At 38.8% G+C, this 27,844-nt stretch overlaps 1 protein-coding gene and 1 pseudogene across 2 annotated transcripts; both read right to left on the bottom strand.

Annotated features, from left to right (window-relative positions):
• Positions 1-9,042: 9,042 nt before the first annotated feature.
• Positions 9,043-16,547, bottom strand: LOC311495361 (E3 ubiquitin/ISG15 ligase TRIM25-like). Its single transcript, XM_084554778.1, has 2 exons — positions 16,513-16,547; positions 9,043-12,215 (listed from the first exon to the last, which is right to left on the bottom strand). Exon 2 carries the CDS (start codon positions 12,204-12,206, stop codon positions 10,617-10,619), a length of 1,590 nt encoding a protein of 529 aa, XP_084410904.1. The 5' UTR covers positions 12,207-12,215; positions 16,513-16,547; the 3' UTR covers positions 9,043-10,616.
• A 3,907-nt stretch (positions 16,548-20,454) lies between these two features.
• On the bottom strand, positions 20,455-22,235 carry LOC311496239 (E3 ubiquitin-protein ligase TRIM21-like; annotated as a pseudogene). Its single transcript has one exon. The product of its transcript is annotated as an E3 ubiquitin-protein ligase TRIM21-like (transcript).
• Positions 22,236-27,844: the final 5,609 nt, after the last annotated feature.

Here is a 27,844-nt window from a genome sequence, read left to right as displayed (position 1 = left end):
ACTTTTTGATGAATGGGAGAAACCATAGCTTCTTTGGCAGAGGTAATTAAACACTAGTGTGACAAGAGAGTGGCACTCATCTCCTCTACAGTGCTACAAGCGTCCACTGGGATGACTCTTCAGACTCTTCATCTAACAGCTCACTGTGGTTGCACCTTCTTTGTTCCATTCACTTAATGGCTATTGTTCATTCAAATCTACAAAACCAAACAAGGGTTATTTCTGCCTTGTATTTATTTTTTCTTTTTGGATCAGTTTGAAATATTGCAGACAGTAAGGCCTGTTCAGACCTTGTATTGAGATCCAGTCTGGGCTATCCCATCACAAGTGGCCAGTTTTAATTACTTGTGTTCCAGTGTCGGTTGTCAGGGCCAGCAAAGCTTTCTCTGCTGCGGTGATTCCTGCAGTGTAACTTTGCATTAGAGCTTTTATGCAATCATATTTCAGCCGTCATGTGTTGCCAGAGTCAAAGAAATCTACTTGGTCCTTCTCAATTAAAACTGCAGGCGGCTGAAGCTTGAAACACATTGTAATGATGCTCTCCCCCCCGTGTTATTTCACACATTGTAATTAATGCAAACCTCAACCTTTTTTGAACAAATAAAAGTAAACTTTACTGTGTAATTACTGTATGTTCAGTGTAACAGGTTTGTGTTTGCGTGGGAGCCCTAGCAGTGTCCTTTATTGATTTATTCATTCCATCTGTGACACGGGAATCAATTGTCGCTCCCATCCCATCCCGAGCCCACAAAAATACTCCTGTCATATCCCGATCACGTGACTACCCTCCCAAAAAAATCCTGTCCCGCAAAGTCCCGAGAGAAAGACTCCCAAATCCCATCCCGCTCCATATGTTGTTGTGTAAAGTTGGGCGCACTCGCCGCATTGCCACGTCATTTTTTAATTTAATCTCCGGCTCCGTCCCACTCTCACCCGCTCCCGTTGATTATTTGCTCTATTCCGTCCCTATCACGTTACCAACAGTGATATCGACTCCTGTACCGCGGGACTCCCGCGGGAATACCATGACCCTCGGGAGTCCCAAGAAATTGTCACCCTCTAATTCCATCCGCGCCCTGCTCCCCCCCTGCAATGGCTCCTCTGCGTCCCCCCTAGGGGCGCGCCCCCCACTTTGGGAACCACTGCTTTAACCAATCACATCTCAAGTTCATATTCTTAGGCCTTCCCTGTGGTCTTCTCTGTGTTGCGTCAGTGTTTTCGTGTCCTCTGATTAGAGGGTCAGAGAGCCTCTCTGTTTAAGCCAATTTAGCGGTTTGTGTTCAACTGTTGCAAGCCGCACAAGCAAATCGGCCCTGTTAACGTTTTGATAGCTATTTTTTGAACTCACAATGGTGGAAGGAGGAGAGGTCTTCTGGCAGATCTTCGAAAGACATTTTCACTTTGCCCAATCCTGGAGCTAGCTAGCCTGACCCAGCTGGGGAAACCCTTTTTTCAGGACAGCGACTATGAGCGCTACCCTTGGTTGACTGGCTCCGAGGAGAACTCTAAATTGTTTCTTAAGTTCTGGTGAGTAAAATGAATTATATTTACATCTTTTTAATGTATATTTTTGTCATTTTATTGGGTCGACATTGATGTTTCTGCTGGATTTGATGTATGTGGTGCTGGTGCGCTGTGGCTGCAGTGGGTGAGAGGAGACTTTTTGAATTGTTCTGAGTTTCTTGCTTTAGTAATGACATTAATCTCGCTATTTGAGATACGATGCAACATCAGCTTTTACTGTGTAGTTGTATGATGGTGATGGTTTCTATAGCAGTGGCATCATAACGATCGTATTAAGAGGTGTTTTGAATGAGGTTGGAGGTCATTGAAGGCCTAGATGGAAAATGTACATCCCACCACTGGTGTGTTCAGACCTGGCTTTAAAATGTGTCTCCAAATGCGTCTCCAGATCCGATCTGGAGCTCTGTATGCTAATACACCCCGGGGCGCAGTAGATTATTTTAGCAGCCGCTGTCATTAATGGATCTCTACCACTGCTCCAGAACCGAGAACAGTGCTGTTTTATGTGTGTTCAACATGACTTTAAGTTATTATTTATTGATCTACTCCCTGATGTTAGTTAGACCGGCACAAAACTGAGATTATAACTCCAACCCTGGAAGTTTCTATATGCACCTAATTTCTAATTGCTGTGTTTTTCCTTTTCAGATGATCATTTATTTACTTATAATAGCAGCCTTATGGTAGTGTGGTAGTGTGTTCCCATGCGAACACATGCGACCCAGACCACCGCCAAATGTGGGCAGAGATTGGATCTCTTAAATGTGATCTCAGTGCATCTTGGGGGTGTTCACACCTATCTTTTATGTGATCAGATCTTAATGCAAGGTCTGAACTCTCTGCAGTATTTCAAACTGATCAAAAAAATGCCAGAAATAACACTTTGTCTTGCCGATTCAGCTTGTAAGAACATTAAGTGACTAGTTAACTTGTTTTTTCTCAGTTAAATGTTTTTAATATGAAGTTACAGCAGTAGGAAACGTTCTTCCTGTATTAGTTGCAACCTCTGTGCCCACATCATGTGACGATGATTTAGCATTCTGCATTCAGCTACAGATATCAGTTTACCAAAGGCTCTGTCACAAATGTGTTGCTGCATTCTTGACTTAAAAGACAAAAAGTTGCTTCAGACATATTAAATATTATGAGCTTAATACTCACCAGCTACGTTCTTTGGAGAGCTTACGCTGCAGAGCTGATGTTGTTCAGAAAAAGTTTCACTTTCACTTGAAGATGTGGCGCAGAGCCACTCCTATTTCAGTCCCGCTGCGTCTCTCGGTGTAGCTTAGTTAGTGTTGTTTTCCTGGGCTATGTCATGAATTTATAGTTTGTCCTTTCTGTGTATTGTTCTTTTGTCCAATGGAAGTACACAGTAAAATCAGCATACCCAGATCAACACCATCAGAGTTAATCTCAACACTTTTAAAGTGTTTATATGGGTCCACACCACAGAGGTTGGTATGTTAACACTTCCAAAGTGTTATTATTGACTCTTCTTAGAGTTAAAATTTAACACTTGTCAACATTAACCAGTGTTAGTTTCTCTCAACACTAGTGTACAGTGTTAGATATCAACTTTCTCATAGTGTCAGTTGTTAACTACTACAGGTGTTCAACTCCATATTTACACTGTATGGTGAAAATATTGTTACATACATACTAAACATATTACATGTAAAATAAACTATGATGAAATAAAGAGGCCATGCTTAAAACATTTATTTTAAAATGCACTACAGTAACACTTTAAAATACATTTAAATCATATAACTGTTTGGAACAAAACATTAAACGCCACTTTACATCAAACTTTCCAGATACTTTCCCATAGCAAATCAAAATTGAAGATGAGATCTCCTTTATGTCTCATTTACATCTCGTAGATATAAATGAGCACTAATCGAGACCAAAGTGGTTTTCTCATTCTTCTCAAATGTCTCTACTGAGAAATAAGTCTCACAGTGAGCATTGTGTGTGTTGTCCCTTTTCTGATCTCAGCTAAGAGCTAAGAGAAAAATGAGACAAATATGTCTCAATTTGATATCCTTACTTAGAAGCACTGTCTCAGTTATGTCTCAGTGAGAACTCTCACTGCTCACTATTTGAGTTCTCAGATTCTCTCATAGTTGTCTCTTTTCTAGCGTCTCAGCAAAAAGAAAAATGATAGTGCAAACTCTCACATAAGTCTCAGACACATGATTTACGCATAGTTTATTTCATGCCAAAATTTGAGAAAATAATCAATTCAGGGAAATAATTTATGAGATATATGGTTTGTTTACATAATGTTCAACTTACAAAATTTGTTGATTTCTGACACAGGTCATTCTTTTTTGAGTTTCAAAACTTAACCCATTAACATGAACAGTCATGATGTGCTCAAAAGACACCTTTTTGACTTTCTAGAGATGTTCAAATATCCAATTAACAAAGAACAGACTGTATTAATATTTTCTTGCCTTTCATGGATTGTTTGCTTGTTTTATAGTGATGGACTGACAGCCACAGATGTGCTTAAGAAAACATCCTGTAACAGATTTACTATTAACCGGGCCAATGTCTGGGATGGCGCCTTAAGATGTTTCAGGCGATCCTCATTTGACCGCACCTGCAGCATGATGGTGAAATTCACGGATGAAGTTGGGCTGTCAGAAGAGGGGTTGGACACTGGGGGACCTACTAGAGAATTTCTAACCCTATTGATTCCAGCGATCAAAACATGAAGAGTATTTGAAGGAAAAGACAATGCCAAATACCTCTCATTTGATAGTAAAGGTAATCCTTTTTGTCACATTTTTTAAATGCTGTAAATTAAATTGTGCTAACATATTGCAGAAGACAATGAATATTTCCACGTTGGAAGAATGATTGCAGTGTCCATTGTCCACGGCGGTCCAGGACCTCGTTGTCTTTCCCCAAACTTCTTCCTTTACCTAACTGGTAAGGTGAAGACCATTGAGGCCCTGGTTGAGGATATACCAGATGATGACATAAAGAAGGCTCTCCTTGTGGTAATTTGTTGCTCTGGGATATACAACATTTCGTGAAAGCAATGTTCATATTTTTTTTATCAACTGACACAAAACTATCAATAGTGCAGTCACCATAATAGCTGTACAAACAGTTACATTTGGCAGTATTGAAATAAAAGGTATGGAGTGATGTCACTTCCATATGGAAATTGGGTCTAAATTTCAGGCCTGTTATAAATTCCCACATGAACATTTAATTTGATCTTTCTCTCTCTCTTTCTCATTTGACAATTTATTCAGAATTCAAATCTTCCGTTATGCATGTCCTTCCAGTAGAAAGAATTCCGAACCAAAAAAACTGCTCTTAGTAATTGAATGAATAGTATTACCTTCAATAATTTGTATAAATGTAATGTTACCTGTGCAGAAAAAAAATACATTTGTTTTTTATTTTACTCTAGGTAAAGAATGCCACATCGCTCAGGGAACGAAGAATCACAGAAAAACACTCCAGCATGCTTCAGACAGCAGGCTGCTATCGATTCATAAGGACACTGGAGGATAAGGAAAAGTAGTTGAGGATTACATTCAGTGGTATTTCATCTACTGAAACCATGTTTCTATCCAGAGGTATACCATTTTGACTTCTCACTGATCATGAAACAAATCTTTAATATAAAGTTAAACAGTTCATATTTTTAAAATTTCATATTACTACCCTTTACATATTTCTTGGGCTTTCACTGTAATTTGATGTCTACCTAACAAAATCGTAAATAAAAGCCTCATGTATGTAAGAGCTTTATCTAAGCTTGTCATGGTCTGGTTTGCTGTTTAATGATATAGACAATACTGATAGCAGCTGCCAACAATTACAGCATCATGCTGTAAATGGTAATTTTACTTTATGGGACTTATTTTTATAGATGTTTTGTGTATATTTTGTGGAAAGTAATGGTAAATAGGAAACGCTTTTTATTGAAGGACCCATGGGACCTCCTTTCTTTATGAATGTATTTGTTTCCAGGGCCACTTTAGCACTACATTTGCATCCCTCCCATTTAGCACTTGTAAGTACTATATAAACATTCAAGAAATGATTAATACACAGACAGGACATTCATTCTGTACTTAAGTAAAAGTATGGATACTTGTTTAAGAAAATACTCTGGTAAAAGTAAAAGTACTGATTCAACTCCTTTACTCAAGTAAAAGTAAGAAAGTACAGGCTATGAAATGTACTTAAGTAAAAAGTAAAAAATATTTTGCCATTAATAAAACAATTCATCCGTTGATAATTTTGCAAAATGAAAAAAAAGTTCTGAAAGAATAATCTAGAGACTGAACTGACCAGAGGTCCTGCGCATCTGGGTGATTTTTAATAATAAACTGAGGGATATTGGGTTGTTGTTTTTAAACCGAGAGCTAGCTATAGCGTTAGCAATAAACTATCAAAACGATAGCATTGCTAACGTTGAAAAGTGGGTTCCAAAAAATCATCAAAAAGCTCATGATAGCAACGGAAACCACACCGTACCTGAATTTGTTTTTTCAGATTAGACCAGTACTTCTCAAAAAGTGGGGTCAGGGGGCGTGAGCGGCAGCGGGGACTTTCAGTATTAGTGTCTTTATTCATGCTTGAATAAACAAACCTCCAGTCACTAGGTGGCTGCAGAGCTCAAACTAATCAATAGACTGCCTGTTAAACCCAGTAGAAGAAGAACACACGGTATGGAAGGGTATTTTCCTTTATAACTGCAGGCATGTGCATAGATCGCGTTTTTACTAAATATGAAGCGATTGGTCTATTTCAAGGCTCAGTTTTGTCAGTCTTCTGTGAATTTCCATCGATTGATAACAGGCACCTTCAGCATCAGCATCAGGTCAACAGGTATCACCAACAGGCCAGTCATTTTGTGAGCGCATCATTGACTTTCCTTCTCTAGTCCGATGCTCTAGTCATGTCCGGTCTGATCATGTCACGTCTTTTATGACTTATCATCCATGGAGGTTAAAAAAGTAACAAGCCTGTTTTTCCAATGTAAGGAGTAGAAAGTACCGATATTTGGGTACAAATGTAGGGAGTAAAAGTAAAAAGTCGTCAAAAAAACTCAAGTAAAGTACAGATACCTGAAAAATCTACTTAAGTACGGTAACGAAGTATTTGTACTTCGTTACTTCCCACCTCTGTAACTGATAAGTAGTCACTTCAGAAAAGGCTACCGATATTTTAACTTGCTTATTATCCTCGTTAATGTTAATATTAATGACAACTAACATCACAATTGTGTATTTTGGGGATGCGCTGAAATGAAAATTCTTGGCCAAAACCGAAAACCGAAACTGAAGAACCCAAGGCCGAAAACCGAAACTGAAACACCAAAAGACATTGTTATGACAATTATTAGTACCATTGAATTTATGGCTATGACTGTGTACTAACCTCACTAAAATCAAGGCATTGCAATTTCATAAATTAATAGTAATGTTTCAAAGAATAAATCAATAACAAAATTATGAAAATATTTATTTAGTACATTTCAACAATGCACAATATAAAATAAAATAAAATTCCAAATAAAATGTTTAACTTGACCCCACTCATACAGTATGTACATTAAATAATAATGGAGCAGAAGCTCAAACAGTCTTGCTGTTTGTTTTAGTGGTGCAGCAGACAAATGATTAGATAACATCTAACATCTCGATTTCAAAAAGTAGAATCGGAGACAGCTTTCAGCTATCAGGGTCCTCTCCTGTGGAACCAGCTCCCAGTTTGGGTTCGGGAGGCAGACACTCTCTCTATTTTTAAGGTCAGGCTTAAGACTTTCCTTTTTGATCAAGCTTATAGTTAGGGCTGGACTAAACCATCCCTTAGTTGTGCTGCTATAGGCCTAGGCTGCTGGGGGACGATGCACCAAACACATGTCCTCCTTCTCTCTTCTCTCTCCTCTCTCGCATCCTCCACTTTCTTTTCTCTGGCACAGAGCTCTTGCCCTCTAATTTCCTATCTACTACTAGTCATGCAATTCTGTGCTATTACTGTATAGAATGTTTACTGCTGTGTAATAAATTTCAATTCAATTCAATGAAACAAATTTGAATTGAATTGAATTAAAACTTTTTTTTTTTTTTCCAATGGCACGCGATCAACCCGCACTGCCTTCGCGATCTACCTGTCCATCACGATCGACGTATTGGGCACCCCTGCTGGGAAACTTCTTTGCTTGGATGTTTGGATTTCGGATAAATTAAACCCGACATGGAGAAATTCTTTGCAGATGCACCCCTCTTGAAATTTCACTATTACGTTCTGCAAATTGCTATCAGTGGGTCTTTATATAATATTTATATAATACTTTATTATTGAAATACGTCCACACGCCAGATATGCCCGTGCTGGCTGCGGTTGTTGCTTGCGTCATCACAACATCCTGTTTCGGCAGTGCTGTTTTGGTGATAAAAGTCTTTCAGCTGAAAATTGTCGGTGGCCGAATATTCGGTGCATCCCTAGTGTATTTCCCAAGATGATTAGAGAGAAGCTAATAATAAGCAAAGGAATTATTAGATCAGGATGTAAACTGAAATAAAAAATTAAAATAAAACTTAAACTACTTACATTTGAGCATTTTTCCATCGCTGATGAGGTGAATGTCAACATCTCCAAAAGTCATGAAGTTTTGAGCAGATAAGGTTCATCGCTCTTTAGGGTCCTAGGGAAAGATTTCCGTTGTGTGAATTTGCAGCACGTTTTTGAGTTTTTACTGCGTTTTTGAGTTTGCACCGTGTTTTTGTGTTTAGTTTTTTTTTTTTGTTTTAATGAAGCATTAAGTATATTGTACACCAAACAATAAAAATGTGAATATGTTCTATAGTAAAAACGCTTCAGAAATAAACTGAAGCTGCTTTGATGGACAGGAAGATATTTAACCGAGGGGAGAGCAATATTCCAGGCTGGAATTTAACCAAAGGTTTTCGGTTTAAGGAATTTCCAGTTGAGATTACACCAGGACGGTTGAATGTTCAGGCATGCTGTGGCTACAATAGATACTTTTAACCATGACAGTGTTTCAGATATGAAAACAATATGAAAATGGTTGCTAATCACTGTGAACCTAAAGGGAAGTATCAGTTGAATCTTCAGCTGTAGAGTAAGTTTCATGCCATTGTTGAGTTGCAAGGCTAACTTATTCTGTTTTGGTTCACTCTCAGTCTCTCGTAGTGTCTCTTTCCTTCAGCGTAGCACAACACTGAACACATTACACATTACTTAAAATAAATGGAAGTATGTAGTATACAAAAAAATGTTCAATACACAATTAGCCTAAAACTAACCTAAAATGTTCTCAATTAACAGGTGAGCCTTTTCAGATGCTATCTCAAATTAGAATTTCTTGCTTACTTGGCAAAAGCATTGCCTTTTAAAATTAATTGTTTTTACTGCGATTATACAGTAGTATGCAGTAATTTGTGTAGTATGGAAAATGTTACTGATTGGGAGGTGCAGATGGTTGGGAACGAGGCTCTACAGCAAAAACATGTTTCAGAGCAGTTTATTTACAGAGGAACAACAGATCACATTCAGTTTGTGACTTGAGTTACAGAATTACACATTTCTGAAAAATTACATAATCACGCTATTGAACCAGACCTCAAATAAAGACTTTATTCAAGGCTACATATCTACATATAATATATTATAGGCACGTTTTGTCTCTACATAAGTCAATATGGTAAAATTGCAGGAGAAAAGTGGCTGTGAAATACAAAAAAGAAAAAAATGAAGAATATATAGGTACTGTGAGCGTCATGTTTTTTGACTTCTCCAGTGGCTTTACCACAATACAACCCTCGCTGCTCAAGGGGAAACTAGAGGGAGCAGGGGTAAACAGCCAGCTGACTGCATGGACCATCGATAACCTCACCAACAGAACTCAGTATGGGAGGCTTCACAGCTGTGTGTCTGATGAGGTGCTCTGAGCAGACTTCCTCAGACTTCCGTTACAACACATCCAGAAGTTCTCGGACGATACAGCCATCGTTGGACAGGTAACAGACGGGAACGAACTGGAATACAGGAAGGTGGTCGAGGACTTTGTCAAATGGTGTGAACACAGTCACCTTCACATCAATGCCACCAAGACAACGGAGATGGTGATTAACTTCCAAAGCAAGGCAGCACACACAGCGCAGGTGAACATCCAGGGATTGGAAATTGACATCGTGGATGGCTATAAATACCTGGGTGTTCACCTGAACAATAAACTGGACTAGTCAGACAGCACCAATGTTCTATACAGGAAGGGGCAAAGTCACCTCTACCTGCTGAGGAGACTGAGGTCCTTTGAAGTGTGTAGGACACTACTCAGGACCATAACATATTTGTCTACCTTATTCTATTTTTTGTATCTTGCACTATTGTTCCCTGCCACTGTAACACCCTAATTTCCCCAAGGGAAGAATGAGTCGGCCCATGGATTCAAACCCGGAACCTTCTTGCTGTGAGGCATCAGTGCTAACCACCACACCACTGTGCCGCCCGATTGTATATTTTGTCCCTCAAACACACATGTTCCAAACATTGGAACATTGGAGCACTGTATGGAGATATCATGGTTGAGTTTGAGGTGAATACATTAAGTTTCAACCCTCACTTTTCTTTTTTCTTTTAGATATGGAAAAAATTGCACTGTGGATGCAAGTGATCAAAATTTGTCTCCACAGGGTCCATCAGCTGATGTCTCTTCGGGCCTGACATTGTCAGATGAGGCTCCTGGTGTCTCACAGTACGAGGCCAAGCACACCAGGCAGGACTTCAGGGGCTTCAGTTTGGTTCCAATACAGACATCACAGAGAATGTTTCCAGGTTTGACAACTGGCAACTGGTTCAAGTTGAGGGGGTTTGGGCTTCTGGTTAGGATGCCTCCTGGGAGTCTCTCCTTGGATGCTGACAGGGCATGGCTAGCTGAGAGGTGACACCAGGGTACACTCAGAATTTGCTGGGGGGATTACATATTTCATCAACATCTTGGGATCATTTATGAGGTGTGCTTTGCTAGAGAGAGACTGTAGGAGGGATGAATTTGCTTTAGCCCAGTATTTTCATCATGCAGATTCTACTCATTGTAACCCACAACTAAAATCATGGCTATGGAGATGAAAGCCATTATGCGAACAGGGACTGAAGAACGGGTAGAGTTTCTCGGTGAAGTTGCAGCCAGTAAAGGAGTAGATAAGAAATGCAGCATCAGGGTCATAAAAAAATATCAGACCCTCATCGTAATCCACAAAAACTGCCAACTTCTCAGGCTTCAACTTCAGTGAAAGATGAACTGATGGGTTGGCAGAAACAATAAACCCACGGGAGAACTTCAGGCATACTGTCCAGTAACCATTGTCAGGACTCAGACGGATTTTTTCTTTCATAATAGACTTTTTGGCCACTCCTATAGTACATGTAGACCAGTTTTTGACCATCACCTCAAAGTAAAATCTTCCTGAGGAGAAACCCTGTTTTGAGAAGACACATCTACATGGATTCTGCTCACTCTTTTGTCCTCTCTCATTAGACTTGGCTTGTTTAGGATGTACGACATCAGGATCAAGTGTCACATCAACTGCATACTTCTGGACCACCTTCAGCTCAGCTTCCAACAGCTTCTTCATCTGTTCACTGAGAGTCTCCTCCAGCTGAGTCACTGCTCTCCTCACAGTCCCTTCAAATAGCGGTTGATGGACACTGACCTCTGTCCAGTCCTTGGTGGGTGGAGCCGCATTCATGGAGAAGTTCTGGATGATGTGGAGGTGATCTTCAGAGCGTGAGAGCTGCTCCACCTCAGAGCTTCTCTTCTTCAGCTCAGAGATTTCCTCTTCCAGCTCTCTGATGAAGCCTTCAGCCTGTTTCTCGGTTGTTCTCTGCTTCTTCTCAATGGTCTTGATGAGTTCAGTCTGGCTTCTATCAACAGACTCCCTCAGAGCAGTGAAGACTTGAACACCTTTTGCTATTTCTCTGTCTGCATCTTCCTTACTGAGCTCCACTGAGTGTTTGATCTCCTGAATCTTCACTTGTCTCTTCTGGATCATCTTATGAATTTCATCCTCAGTTGTTTTCAGCTTGGCTTTCTTTTCTTCACATTCGTCTTTCAGAGGAACAACCTCATGTGTCTTGTGGTCTGAAATGGTGCAGAGCATACAGAGACACACCTGGTCAGTCTTACAGAACAGCTCCAGCAGTTTATCGTGCTTCATACACATCCTTCCTTCCAGGTTCTCCACAGGGTCCGTCAGCTGATGTCTCTTCAGGCCTGTCATTGTCAGATGAGGCTCCAGGTGAGTCTCACAGTACGAGGCCAAGCACACCAGACAGGACTTTAGGGCCTTCAGTTTGGTTCCACTACAGACATCACAGGGAACGTCTCCAGGTTTTACTTGTTGCTCTGAGCTGCTGGTGTTGGCTTTGTGTTTAACTGACGATGATTTGAACTGAGCAACCACCTCAGAGATGAACGTGTTGACACACAGTTCAGGTCTCGTGCTGTAAAGTCTTTTACATATGGGACACTGGCACTGAACATTGATTTTCCAGTGTTCAGTGATGCACTTCTTGCAGAAGTTGTGTCCACATGGTGTGCTGACTGGATCAGTGAACATCTCCAGACAGATGGAGCACAGAAACTGGTCTTCAGACAGAGGACAGCTGACAGCAGACATGTCGACACTCTGAGAGGAAAAGTGGGAAAAAAACAAAACTGTGACTTATTTCATTGCATCAAACTTTGACCAGTGGAACAATGGTGAGTAATGCTGAACTCTGTAGCTAGTTTTCAGTCAAATGAAGATTAGATTTGTTTAGATTATGAAAAACTTATTGGCACTGTGATTGTAAATGTATCCAGGTCCTGAATTACCAGTGCAGTACCTGACATTTTGTAAGATCACTGAGATCAGGACATAAATCCTAATAAAGAGATTCTTTTTGTTTGGTGCTCTGTATGCTAATAAACCCTGGCATCGTCTGGGGCGCAGTAGATTATCTTCACAGCTGCTGTCATTGATGGATCTCTACCACTGCTCCAGAGAACAGTGCTGTTTTATGTATGTGTTCAATATGACTTTAAGTTATTATTTATTGATCTAGTCCCTGACGTTAGTTAGACCGGCACAAAACTGAGATTATAACTCCAACCCTGGAAGTTTCTATACGCATCACTATCTCTCATTACTAATGAACTGACATCGTTTACGGTGCTTTTTCCTTTTCATATGATCATGTATTCATTCATAATAGCAGCCTTATGGTAGTGTGTTCATACTGCCAAAGGAATGTGAACACATGCGACCAGACCACCGCCAAATGTGGGCAGAGATTGGATCTCTCAAATGTGATCTCAATGCATCCTTGGGGTGTTCACACCTGTCTATTACGTGATTTTTAGTTTAATTTAGTTTAGTTTATTTCGAACATGTGTGAGTAACATAACAAAGTAAACTGAAAACAAACAAATCCATTAAGAACAGTCAAAACAACAATAACAATACTCAAAACAAAAATAATAATTTGAACCCAACATGTCCGAAAAGGAGTAGGATGAAGCATATGCTTATTTAAACCTATCCCTCCTCCACTACTCAATTACCAATCTTTCTCCCCAAACATATATATTTACATAAGAAAAAAGAAAAGAAATAGAACAAAATTTGATTAAATAAACAAATACATAAATACATAAAAAGCCCTTCTTCCTCCCTGTACCTTGTGAAAACCATGTTTGTACCGCTTTTTAAACTGGATCATGCTTGGACATTGCTTGAGCTCCACACCAAGTCTGTTCCACAGCCTCACTCCACAAACTGAAGGACAAAAACTTTTTAATGTTGTACGTGCCCGCTGATGTTTTAAGTTGAACTCACCCCTCAGATTATAACCCCCAACCCTGTAAAAAAAACAATTTTTGAATGTTTCCAGGAAGTAGATTGTTTATTGCTTTGTACATGATTTGTGCTGTTTGGAAATGAACCAGTGAATTTTAATGTTTTTGATTTTAAAAATAGTGAATTTGTGTGGTCTCTATAACTGGTATTATGAATTATTCTTATGGCTCTTTTCTGCAGTACGGACAGAGATTGTATTGTACATTTATAAGTATTGCCCCAAACCTCTGCACAGTATTGTAAATATGGTAAAATCAGTGAACAGTAGGGAATGTGGAGTGATTTGTGGTCCAGAATGTGTTTTGCTTTGCTCAGGACTGAAATGCTTCTTGACAGTTTGCTTTGTACATGTTTTATATGAGACTTCCAGTTTATTTTATCATCAATTGTTACCCCAAGAAACTTGTTTTCATAAACTCTTTCAACATCCACCCCATCTACTTGTAACTGTACTTGTGTATTTTTATTGCAATTGCGGAATAACATGAATTTGTTTTTAAGTTTAACGATAACTTGTTTCTGTCAAACCACATTTTCAGTTTGCACATTTCAGTGGTGATCCTCCCCAGTAGTTCATGTAAATCCCCCCCAGAACCAAAAATACTAGTGTCGTCTGCAAATAACACTAATTTTAACGTTCTTGAAACTTTGTATATGTCATTTATGTAAAGTATAAATAGTTTTGGACCTAATACTGACCCCTGCGGGACGCCACAAGCATGACGATGAATGTTCCCCCAACTTCACAAATTGTTTTCTGTTACTTAAATAACTTCTCACCCAGTGCAATACTAACCCCCTGATCCTGTACCGTTCAAGTTTATTGATTAATATATTATGATTAATTGTATCAAAGCTTTTTTGAGATCTATGAATACTCCAACTGAATGCAGTTTGTGATCTATAGCGTTTGTGATCTCTATTGTTTCTGTTAATGCCAGTGATGTTGAGCTGTTTGCTCTAAATCCGTATTGACTGTCAGAAAGTAATTTATGTTTGTTTATGAATTTGTCTAATCTGTAATTGAATAGTTTTTCTAGAATTTTGGAGAACTGTGGAAGTAAAGAAACTGGCCTGTAATTTGCGAAGTGGTGTCTATCCCCAGTTTTATACAGCGGCACAACTTTATCTATTTTCATGTTGTTAGGAAATTTTCCGGTTTGGAATGATAAGTTACAGATGTATGTAAGTGGTTCAGAAATCCCCTCTATGACCTCTTTTATGTTCTCTTCTTTTTATGCACTTTAAGAGACGGTACTTTTAATTTCGTTGTACTTGTGCAATGACAAATAAAGACATTCTATTTTTACAACTTTCATATCAATTTCATTTGAATCAGTAGATGTTTTGTATTTACAATTATTTACCGTGTCTATTATTTCTTTTTCTTCCACTGCTGTAAGGAACATTGAACTGGGATTTCTCACTATAAGGTTGTCATTCCAATTCTCAGATAACAATGCATCTGGAATTTTTCTTGCCAGGTTTGGTCCAACATTTACAAAAAAAATGATTAAAACTGTTGACCACATCATCCATATTGTCCTTTTTAATATTATTATCAATAAAATATTGAGGGTAGCTCTGTTGTTTAGCACTATTTTTAATAATACTATTTAATATATCCCATATTCCTTTAATATTGCTTTTGTTATAATATTTTACTATAGTATTCTTTCCTACATACCCTTATAATATTGGTTAACTTGTTTTTATAGTTTTTATATTTCTTTTTTGCCTCTTTAGTCCTTTGTTTTGTGAATTCTCTATATAGTGTATTTTTCTTTTTACAGGCATTTTGTAACTCCTTCGTGAACCATGGTCAATCATTGTATTTTTGTTTTCTATAGCAACGTTTTATTGGACAATTTTATTCTTAAAAAGGTTTCATATGCACTATCAACATCACTTTCATTATATACCTTTTCCCAATTTTGTGCCAGTAAATCATTCTTAAATATACTCATAGTTTCCTCTGTGCTCACATGTCTATATTTTAGTTTTTCCTCTGGCTGACAGTTGCTGTTATAAACTGTAAACACAGGTAGGTGGTCACTGATGTCGTCAATAGTCCGCTCATTGTATTATTTATCAATATCATTGGTAAATATGTTATCGATTAAAGTGGCACAATAGGATGTGATTCTACTAGGTCTGGTGATTTTTGGATATAAACTCATGCTGTACATTATACTGATAAATACGTCGGTCATTTTGTGCTTATTTGGATTGAGCAAATCAATATTGAAGTCACCACAAATGAAAACAACTTTTTGATTAGTTTTTGAAAATATTTCCCCAGTCCTTGAATGCTTCAATACTAGAGTCCAGTGCTCCGTATATACAGCTGATTATTACATTTTTCTTTTTTTCTTCACATATATCAATTGTTATACATTCTAATCAGTTATCAATGACAGTTGTCATATTTTCTACTACTATATAATTCAAGTTATTATCAACATACACAGCCACTCCTCCTCCACTCTTGTTCTTTCTGTTTACACAGTTAAATTCATATCTCTCCAGTTCAAAATCCATTCCTTTATCTGCATTGATCCACGTTTCTGATATTGCAATTAGATATTATTGGATCTTAATGTAAAGGTATGAACTCTCTGCAATATTTCAAACTAATCCAAAACAAAAACAAAAAAATTGCCAGAAACAACCCGTTTTGTTTTGCTGATGTAGTTTCTAAGAGCATTAAGTGACTAGATAACTTGTTTTTTCTCAGTTAAATGCTTTTAATGTGAAGTTACAGCAGTAGGAAACGTTCTTTCTGCATTAGTTACAGACTCTGTGCCCACATCATGTGACCATGATTTAGCGTTCTGCATTCAGCTACAGATATCAGTTTACAGAGACTACATTAGCAGTAACCTAACACAGCACCTTTTCTGTGAAAGTGGGTCAGACTGTAACAATGAAAAAATATAAAAAACAAATCGCAATACTTTCATCAGTGGACCAACACCTCTGTCGCAACAGGCTCTTTCGACGAAAGATAATGACTGAAGAGAAATGTATTTAAAAGACAAAAAGTTGTTTCAAACATATTAAATATTACGAGCTTAATACTCACCAGCTACTTTCTTTGGAGAGTCAAGGCTGCAGGTCTGATGTTGTTCAAAGTTTCACTTTCAGTTGAAGATGTGACGCAGAGCCACTCCTATTTCAGTGCTGTTGCGTCTCTCGGTGTAGCTCAGTGTTGTTTTCCTGGGCTATGTCATGAATTTAGAGTTTCTCCTTTCTGTGTATTGTCCTTTTGCCCAATTGAAGTATATGACAGCCAAAACAAACAAACAAACAAAAAAACACAAGTAATTAAAATAAAGATATTTGATCAATAGGTAACTCTTCCTTTACATCCCAATGATAAACTACATACAGTCAAAGTTCAGCTCGGCACAGCTGTGACTTCACATTTCTGCTGCTTTCAAACCAGTTTAACATGTTGCATATAAAGATTTAGAAACAGTGGTAGGTCGCTTCATTATCAGACGTTTTATTGATTTGGCTTCAGCCTGCTGTTCGTGTTAAACGTCACTAGATGGCGACCACAGCTGCCACTCAGTGATGTAGTTTATTGAACATGATTTAACACAACTGAACCTTTCCAGTACATTCAGTTCTTCATTCTAGGCAATATGTTATAGCTCATAGCTGACACTGGATGAGATTAGATAACAACCTCCACTTCTGTTTAGGTCCCATCACTTTTTACTGAATGAATCTTATTAAGTGTTGATCACCTGTTACAAGGGTTTGTTTGTTAGTTTGTTTGTTTTAATGAAGCATTAAGTACATTTTACTCCAAACAATAAAAATGAATATGTTCTATAGTAAAAACAGAACTGTGACTTGATTATTTCATTGCATCAAACTATGACCAGTGAAACAATGGTGAGTAATGCTGAACTCTGTAGCTATTTTTCAGTCAAGTGAAGATGAGATTTGTTTAGATTATAAAAAACTAACGGCACTGTGATTGTCAATGTATGTGCAGCCACAAGCTACATGTCATTGTATACTGAATTTACTGAAACAGCTGTATGCTGTCAGGTCCTGGATTACCAGTGCAGTAGCCGGCCATTTTGTAAGATCACTGAGATCAGGACATAAATCCTAATAAAGAGATTCTTTCAAAACATTTATTTTTAGATACAGAGTGAAAACCATACCACAAGTATTGCTCAAAATACTACTCAAAAATATGACATTATAATCTGTGATAAATATCAATAGCAATAACCCACACAAATTGATGAGGAAGAAAAAGGACACGTAACACAAATCAATAGACAACACAAACAACTGCTAGTGAAGGTGGAGATCTTGTTCATTTAGGTGATAATATTGATGTGCAGCCAAACTCAAAATTAAACAATGCTACAACCTGAAATGACTGATGACCACAGATGGTTAAAGTCAAATTCAGCTTTGATAAACCCAAATCAAAACTTAACTTCCATTATTTATTTGTGTAGTGGTAATCTGACATTGTTGATATAAAAGACCCTAATTGTTTTCTTTAAATATTAAAGTTTAAATTCATTCATTCATTCATTCATCTTCTATACCCGCTTATTCCTGTTAAGGGTCGCGGGGGTCTGCTGCAGCCTATCCCAGCTGTCATCGGGCGAGAGGCGGGGGTACACCCTGGACAGGTCGCCAGTCCATAAAGTTTAAATAAAATATTAAAATATTAAAGGAAAAACTCCCTTTTAACAGGAAGAAACCTTGAGCAGAATCCAGCTCATATGGAGGGACCCATCTGCCTAAGGCCGGCCGGGTAGAGACAGAAGAAAGAGAGAAGAGAACAGCAAGAGGAACAAGATAAACACACATCTGTCATAGATACATATATCTGACTAAAGCTGATGTGGAATCTGATGATACAAACTGATGATGTTACATGACAGTTTGAAAATATAAGAGGAATCATAGGCAGGTTGGAGAACTGTTCATTCAGGTAGGAGTGGATAACTGCAGGAGGCCATGAAGACTGGGCAGGCTGATGAGACCTGATAAAGCCCTGCATCTGTTTAAGCATGCATACACATGTGCTCAAAAGTCTAAATCTGGCACAGATGGTTCAATAATTTGAACTGTCAGCAGCTGATAAAACAGTTGAACTTCCTGCCGAGAAATTTTATTTTGAATAGACAATTTGGAAGATTTCAGTCCATTCAATTTTATTTATAGCCTATAGCGTCAATGACAATACAAATTGTCTCAAGACACTTTACAGAACCCAGAGCATGACACCCCCAGAGCAAGCACCAAGGTGAGGGTGGCAAGGCAAATTTCTCAAATATTTCAAACTCAACCACTATAGCTACAGTGATAAATGACTACTTCATAGTAATAGTTAGATAAAGGCTTTTACTGTAAAGCTGCAACTGTATGAAATACTAGGCTTGCTTTTAGAATTCTGCATCTGTCTACAGAGATTACATTCAGTTTTTTACTACAGCAGTTTTACCTGCAAAAGTCATCTCAGACCCTCAGTTCACATTTATTTATATTTATATCTTTGAGATGTTGATACTTTTAAACTAAATCAAAAACTTTACCCACCAGCTGTGTTTTTTGAAGAGAAACTTGTCCGAGCTATAGGTCTGTTGGTCTGTTGTTGTTCCGACAAACTTTCACTTTCCTTTGATTGCGTGACTTTTAAGGGTTCCAAGTTCAGTTGTTGCTTCGCCACTCCTTAGTCTGGCTGGTGTGGTTTCTCTTGATAAATACTTTGAAATGACTTCAGTGCAAGACCAGTTTCTGTTGTATTTTCTCACCCTTTTGTAAAACCAATGTGAACATCACCAACATGAATATATCACCTGTGTCTGCAACAATTCTAATAGGTTTCTAAGTAACTGTGGCAACCACTGTAAAAAACAAACAAAACAAACAAACAAAAAAAAAAACCACTGTGTCCAAAAGAGACAAATAAGTTTTATTCTCATTTTTACTGTTTTAATGTAAAATGTAAACATTTAGAATTTTCTGAGAATTTTTTTTTGCACACATGCATTCATATCATTTGTGTCAGTTTCAGACACAAAATATCATTTAATTTGTGTGATAAACATCACTCAACTCAAGTGACACTTCCTCAGCCATCCAGTTGGTTCAGTGTTAAAGTCACCTGCTTCAACATAATTCAAATTTTATCCAAAGCTTTCCAGTACATTCGGTTTCATTATGCACTCAATATCACTGACAGTAACTGTGTGTGTGTCTGTCCTTGAGATAAGATACCACCTGTACAGTTTGTGGTGTTCGTACTACACTACATAAATCTACAGTACACATGTTTATTGTACCTTTCAGCAGATACATGCTTATAGTATAGGATGTGTATTTTCAATACATGTTGTTTTTGTGCAAATAACTTACAGAAGTCATTTAGATTCATTTTTCACAATAACAGGGGTTATTAAAGTGTCTGTAATAGTTATTTTTAACAATAATAGGGTCACTGCATTATGGTTAACCTACACAGAGTTTGTTGAATCTAGCTAGACTTGACTTAGAGTGAACCAAAACAGAACAGCTTAACCTTAGAAGGAGCCACATCTTCAGCCACATCTCTTTTTGTTTGTTTGTTTGTTTTTGTTTCAGGGTAGAGCAATACTCAAGACAGCCAAGAAATAAACACGTGAAGTACATTTTGGATTTTTCAAAGCGGCCACCCTTTGCCTTGATGACAGCTTTGCACACTAATAACAATATTCAAACCTACAATGGTTTTCAATTGATAAGTCTTTTCAGATGTTAAGTTCTCGCCTTCCTATTGCGTTTGAATCCATCAGTTGTGCTGTGCTGAGGCCCAATTCAGCTTCAGCAGTAATCCACATTAAACCAAGAATCCCTCAACTAAGCAAATTCAATTAAACTAAATTCAAAACACTTTATTTGTCCCTAAGAGGCAATTTAAAAGGACATAAGTAGCTAAACATAGACACAATCACAATCAATAGATGCACAAAGACTCACACTTAGTACAGCTCTTACACACTATACCTCAATATGGGCAGCTTGCCAAAGAGAAATTAGCATGAAATATATAGTACTAAAGGAGAAAACAAGGAAATATGAACTGGTACTGGTGAATAACTGGTACTAATTATTTATTAATGTTGTATTAAACACATGATTGTCCAACTCAGCGTGATTGACTGGAGAGATGATTAGCGGGATGGAGTTGTTCCCATCATCGTTGTTACAGGGGCTAAAGTATGGAAAGAGTTTCTCAGTGAAACAACATCCAGTGAACGAGTAGATAAGAGCTGCAACCTCTGCGTCATAAAAGGAGACCAGACCTTCTTCAAAGTGTACAAAGACCCCCACCTTCTCAGGCTTTGACCTCAGAGAGAGACACACCAATGTGTCAGCAGCAGCAAAGTGCTCATTTCTATATCTCAGACATATTGTCCAGTAACCACTCTGTGGGCTCAGTGTAATATTTCCCTTCCTGTTAACAGACTCTGTAACCACTCCTAAAGTCCAGTCAGTCTTCCCTTTCACTTGAACCTCATAGTAAAATCTTCCTGAAGAGAACCCCTGCTTTCCTAACACACAAGTGCAACAAGAAAATCTCTCTGGATTGTCTGGGACATTCTTCTCTTGGTCACTATCATTCACTTGTTTTCCATCCTCAGATAGGATGAGTCTGTGATTTGCTGTTTCAGGATCAAGTGTCACATCAACTGCATACTTCTGGACCGTCTTCAGCTCAGCTTCCAACAGCTTCTTCATCTGTTCACTGAGAGTCTCCTCCAGCTGAGTCACTGCTCTCCTCACAGTCCCTTCAAATAACGGTTGATGGACACTGACCTCTGTCCAGTCCTTGGTGGGTGGAGCCGCATTCATGGAGGAGAAGTTCTGGATGACGTGGAGGTGATCTTCAGAGCGTGAGAGCTGCTCCACCTCAGAGCTTCTCTTCTTCAGCTCAGAGATTTCCTCTTCCAGCTCTCTGATGAAGCCTTCAGCCTGTTTCTCGGTTGTTCTCTGCTTCTTCTCAATGGTCTTGATGAGTTCAGTCTGGCTTCTATCAACAGACTCCCTCAGAGCAGTGAAGACTTGAACACCTTTTGCTATTTCTCTGTCTGCATCTTCCTTACTAAGCTCCACTGAGTGTTTGATCTCCTGAATCTTCACTTGTTTCTTCTGGATCATTTTCTGAAATATATCCTCAGTTGTCTTCAGCTTGGCCTTATTTTCTTCACATTCTTCTTTCAGAGGAACAACCTCATGTGTCTTGTGGTCTAAAATGGTGCAGAGCATGCACACACACACCTGGTCAGTCTTACAGAACAGCTCCAGCAGTTTATCGTGCTTCATACACATTCTTCCTTCCAGGTTCTCCACAGGGTCCATCAGCTGATGTCTCTTCAGGCCTGACATTGTCAGATGAGGCTCCAGGTGAGTCTCACAGTACGAGGCCAAGCACACCAGACAGGACTTCAGGGCCTTCAGTTTGGTTCCACTACAGACATCACAGGGAACATCTCCAGGTTTAGCAGCTTGTTGCTCTGAGCTGCTGGTGTTGGCTTTGTGTTTAACTGACCATTTGAACTGAGCAACCATCTCAGAGATGAACGTGTTGACACACAGTTCAGGTCTTGTGTTGTAAAGTCTTTTACACATGGGACACTGGCACTGAACATTGATTTTCCAGTGTTCAGTGATGCACTTCTTGCAGAAATTGTGTCCACATGGTGTGCTGACTGGATCAGTGAACACCTCCAGACAGATGGAGCACAGAAAGTGGTCTTCAGAAGAACAGCTGGCAGCAGACATGTCGACACTCTGAGAGGAAAAGTGGGAAAAACAAAACAAAACTGTAACTACAGAGAGTAGTGACATGGAATAACTCAAAGTGCAGTGCGCTGAGATGGAGATGATTATAATAAATCAAAGTACATTAATTCATTTATTCATTCATTAATTTTTTGTGACCGCTTGTCCTCTGGAGGGTTGCTGGGGGGCTAGATCCTTTCCCAGCTGTCACTGGCCGAGGGGCGGGGTACACCCTGGACAGGTCAGCAGTCTGTTTCAGGGCTAACACAATGGCAATCTTGTACCATATGAAGGCATGCTGCATTACATGCAACCTAGGCCTAAACCGATATACAGTTTTCATAATTGTAATAACTGGAAGTTAAAAAGCAGTTATGCTCAGCGTTCATGCAGCGGTGGACCTTGCAGACCACATATGACTCTAATTAGACCTGAGAATGTTGCCTTGATCTTTGCTAATTGGCTGGCTGAAAAAAAACGTAAACAAGGGAGGCCAAAAAACACCCGGCGAAGAACTGTGACCTCAGAACTGAAAACAGCAAACCTATCGTGGGGTGAAGCACAGCATGCTGCACAGGATAGGACTAGATGGAAGCAGATAGTCGCAGCCTTATGTTCCACCAGGAATGAAGAGGATTAAGTAAGTAAGTAAGCCCCATAAAGTCAACTTCAATAGATGAGAGTCCAAAAAGAGAACCTTGACTCACTAAATGGTGCAAGCAGCGGTTCTTCAAGTGTGTGGAAATATTTCATTAAAGAAATACAACAAATGGACTACTGCAATGCACACACATCTTAAAAGACATCCGCTAAAACTAGCAGAGGAATCCTCTCAACAGCAGTCAGTTAACAACTTCACCAAACGTCTTGCAGTAACAGAGAGGAGGAGGCTGCAAATCAAAAATCTGATAGTGAATGTCATTGTCTAAAGTTATTAGACCTTTAGCTGCTATACACTGTTTTTTTTTTATATATATATATCCCGGCTACTTTATCTTATCTTACAACATGCTGTGAAGTACTATTAAACGCTATTGATGGTTTATACGTATTAAACATATCTGCAGCTCAGTATTGATAAGCGGAGATCTTTATGTTATTTTTTTGGCCGAGCGAGAGCCGCATATTAGAAGTGTCAGAATGACGGAGTTTATGGTGTTGACGTGGGCTACAGCTGACAGTAGCCCGTGTTCAAGCTTCAGTTACCTTGCAGAAAAGCCTCCGTAGCTTCTTTTTACAATATGTATTCAGGTCAAGAATATAGATTTCATTGTTGCAAAGCATTACTTTCTACTGAGCTTTTATGTGTGACGCCATTGACTAGTCGTCGCTGACTCGACTTTCACCACATATTAGTCAAGTTTAAAAAATCCTAAGTCGTTCCACCCCTAGTGAGGAACTTTGACAACCCAATCAAAGGTCATGAAACCAGAATAGATTACGTTTAAGTAAACCTAATCAGAGAGACTGCCCAAGTATGTCCCCTGACTTGAATACTTTTGCAGTATCTTAAGAGGATCCTGTACTGTAAATACTGTAAATGTATGTACATATACAACCCCCCAAGCTTACACTTCTTACAGTCTATATTTTATTCTATATTTCTATTTCTCTCGGTGTACATTACACATATTGCTTACCTTGTGTGTAAACTACTGTTTTACTGTAGTACATTTTTTCCACTGGCTGCAGGTACAAGAATACATTTCACTGTGCATTGTACTGTGTATAATTGTGCATGTGACAAATAAAACCTATCTATCTATCTATCTATCTATCTATATCTACAGCTAGCAGCAACTTCACATGTAAGTCCCATCTGGATTATCAGTCTCCATTAGTTGCGTAAACTTGCTAAGAATGAAGATACAGTAAGGAGAGAAATGCATGGTGCATTCCTTCATTAACACGAATAAACTGCCATTCACAGTCATTGCATGTGTTCAGGTCTGAGTGTGTCTCCTGTACTTGTTGGTTCAAAGTTCTGATGTAAGTTAAGCTCAGTACAGTGTGACTGTCAACAGCAAGTTAAAACAGTGGAACCTCCTCCTGTCTGAGGAATTTTATACAGTTAACCAATCACATACAGTAGATTGTTTTAAGCATATATTAGCAGATGTACTCACCAGTGTTTGGCAGAAAAGAAACAATAATATAAATAATATTTTAGTTGATTTTAGTTGTCCTTTAGAGAGAAATGGAAACTTTTTTTCTGCTGTTGTTCAGACAAACTTTCACTTTCATTTGAGGACATGTGATGCTGACATTCTCATATTTCAGAGTTGCTCCACCTCTGGCTGCAGCTCTGTAACCTCTGTGAGGGACTCTTTACTGCCTCCTTGGGAAATACTTTGACACACAGGCTTTAGGTTTGAGTCGGAGTATACAACAACTATAACATACAGTGAGGTCACTGCAACACATTCACAAGTATGCATCTATAATCTGTTTCTCTATTCTGAGCTCTTGTTGAAATACTCAATCAAAGGCTAATTTGCTTGTACTCTTTAAATCATGGAAACTGTTAAATCATGTAGATTGTTGTCAAACTCTGTTGTTTATCTCCTCTTAAGATGTGAGTTGTGATTTTTTTTATCTGCTGCGGGATATTTGCACCCATTTCAATTTGTACAAAATATTTCGTTACGAATGGATGAACTTAACAGCAATATTTGTTATATTGTAAAATCCTCTTTCTTTTTCTCTTAAGGTTGCAGTTTTGGGTGAACTCCACTAGAGGGCAACCTCAGCTGTAATCCTCTACAAACATTGAGTTCTCATCAGCTGCTCCAGTAAACTAGACATAAGAAAAGCTTTGCATTACAGTAGGTCTTCAAATGACTTTAAGAAGAGTTCCTGCTACAGGGTTCGGTCTTATAATAAATGGGTTTGAGTCATTTCTGCAATGAGACAAGGAAGCATGCAACCAGTAAGATCATTTGTTTTTTCCTTTCTTGTGTGAAATATCAAGTGCCTTTTTTAAAGGTGCCCTCTGAATACCTCAGGCTGGAGTTCAACTGGTGACATTCTAAAGAAACTATATGCCCCAGCAACACTAGCGGGTTGAAAACTATGAAGCATGCTGTACCTTAAGTGCCCGGAATAAGTATTTTCTGTTTGGAAGACTGGTTTGCAACTTGATTTGCTTGACTCTCGTAGTGTCACCTCTGGCAGCTGTTTTCAGAGAAATTCACTGTACACTGCCTTCTCAGCAAACACAGAAACTATAGCCAGTGAATATAAATGCATTCTCAAGTTTCAAATTTGATTTTATTTCATTCAGAGTATTAAATAACTTTGTGTATTTATTGGATTTCCGTATTCATCCTCACTACTTAATTCATTTATCTCATGATTTGCTTAGCAGCTGTTTGCTACAGAAATAAAAGAAAATGAATAAAAGTCACATCTGGTTTACAGCCATCATATTTTATGTGTGTTTTATTTGTGCATTGGTTAAACCTCCTATTTTTAATATTGTGACTTTCTTTCCCTAGAACTTTAATCTCATAAAATAATAATTTTAATTGAGATACTGATCCTTGAAATCAGGTTTCTTTCTGAAAAGCAGGTTAAATGCTGCTCAAATGGATCTTAGTTCCAGTTTGCTCAAATGTAAATTTTAAGTTCTTTGTAACTGACAAACATTTTAAAGCTGATCTAGAAACCTTCTACTTAATTTGATTAGTTTTTCTCTTGGTCTCAGTTATGGTTTGTTTGTGGGTTTTGACTGTTTTAAGAAAAAGTTTGAATATTACCAGCTTTCTTTTATTGTGTAGATTTTTCAGAATCAACGTACCCAGACCTTGTTTTTGGTCCTTTAGAGACCTGCTGACAGCCAAATTCAATTAAAACATGATGCCAACATCCCAGCAAACACTCCCTACTACTCTCGGGGTAACACTGGCTTTCAAAGTCAATTGTGTCTGATGTGAAGAGCTGGCCTTCATGTCCCGTCTGGAGCCTTTTCACGTGCTAAAATAAGAGTTTCCCCCTCTCTCTGAGTCGACATGAGCAAAGTGAGCGCTGTGAAAAGCCCAGAGAGAGCTTCCATTTGACGACTGGCAGCCTGAGGTCTTGTGTCTGTGTGACACTATGAGCCACTACAAAAGCCTGTGCTTTCTCCTGCTGCAGAATAACACAGAGAAAAGAAAAGAGGTGGTGCATGATGGGAGGAGGGGGGATTTTGGGATAAAAAAAAAAAAAGAGGGGGTCTGGCTTTTGAAATGGGACCGTCGCAGATGTACGGGCCAGGAGGATTAGGCTGGGGGTATTGGTGACGTTCACCCAGCTCGACTCTCCCTCAGTTGTGGCCCTTTGTGGCTCCCAGCAGCCTCGGGTGGTAAGCTGTTGGCCAGAGTGCCAGCGGGGCTCAATGTGCACCCCAACAATGGTCGAGCCAACCCGCCCAACCTTCAAGTCCCAGCTCACCCGTCTTCAGCCGCTGCATCTCTACACACGGGATGTGATGGTAGCCAATATCTCAGGATGGCTCTGTGTTTGTTGATAGCACTGTGAGAACAGCAAGTTTACACTCTGTTTGTGCTTTGTAGCTCCAGAAATTGCTGTGACGTAAATCTGATTGAACCTTTACATACAGGTATGAAGGTTACCATTGGTTTTTACTGGTTTGCATTGTTTGAAACACAGATTTGCATCACATGGCTGGTATATGGACTCAAGTCTTTCCAAATAAGGGTAGAGTTGCTTGTCACAAAAGAAAATTTATCTCATATTTGACGATTGGTATTTTCACACATGACCATGTCAGGAAAAATATGCAAGGATAAAAAGAAGTGTAGCTCATTCCACATTAATCACACACTGGATGTCAATAGAGCTGGATATGGTGTTGTCAGTTTTTACCATTTGTCAGTGAACAGGACAACTACTAGAGGTTTCAGAGTTCTAAGATTTTAACCTCAGAGCCTGGAAAAGTGAATTTTATTTTCACAATGTCTTGTCAGAATAAAACCCATAATGAAACTAGTAATCCTGCTGGACTGCCAGAAGTTGCAGAGTGGGTTGCATTGTCTCTGGCCTGGAGTTGCGTGTTTCCTGTGGAGCTCCATTCAACATCTGCTGTCGTGGTCTCATCAGCCTGCCCAGTCTTCATGGAATCCTGCAGTTACCCACTCCTACCTGAATGAACAATTCTCCAACCTGCCTATGATTCCTCTTCGATTCTCAAACTGTCATGTAACATCATCAGCTATATGTTGTATTTGTATCATCATCAGATTCCACATGTACGCTTTAGTCAGATCTATGTATCCAACACAGATGTATGTTTATCTCGTTCCTCCTATTGTTATTGACACTATATAAATAAAATTGAATTGTATTGAATTAATAGGTTGTCATGAGGAAGAAAAATGTATGACATTGCAATAAAGATTTCTTTGCCTCTGCTGCATTTGTATCCAGTCTTAAAGAGACAATGCTAAATCTGTAAGCTGTTCATAGAACTGAAGTTACAGAAATGCTTATTTATTTTGTCCAAATACCAACGTTAACCAAACGGCAACGACCAAAGTTAGCTGTGCAGGTACATGGAGGAAACTTGGTGGTGGTAATGCACCTCCAACTTTATAAATAAACCCAAAGAA

The sequence above is a fragment of the Chelon labrosus genome (assembly GCF_963514085.1).
Source record: "Chelon labrosus genome assembly, chromosome: 11".
In the NCBI taxonomy this organism is placed as follows: domain Eukaryota; kingdom Metazoa; phylum Chordata; class Actinopteri; order Mugiliformes; family Mugilidae; genus Chelon; species Chelon labrosus.
This window is presented reverse-complemented; position numbering and strand designations above follow the sequence as displayed.

Coding starts and splice junctions, on each gene's coding strand:
- LOC311495361 (XM_084554778.1), bottom strand. CDS start 12,206: ATGTCTGCTGTCAGCTGTCCTCTGTCTGAAGACCAGTTTCTGTGCTCC.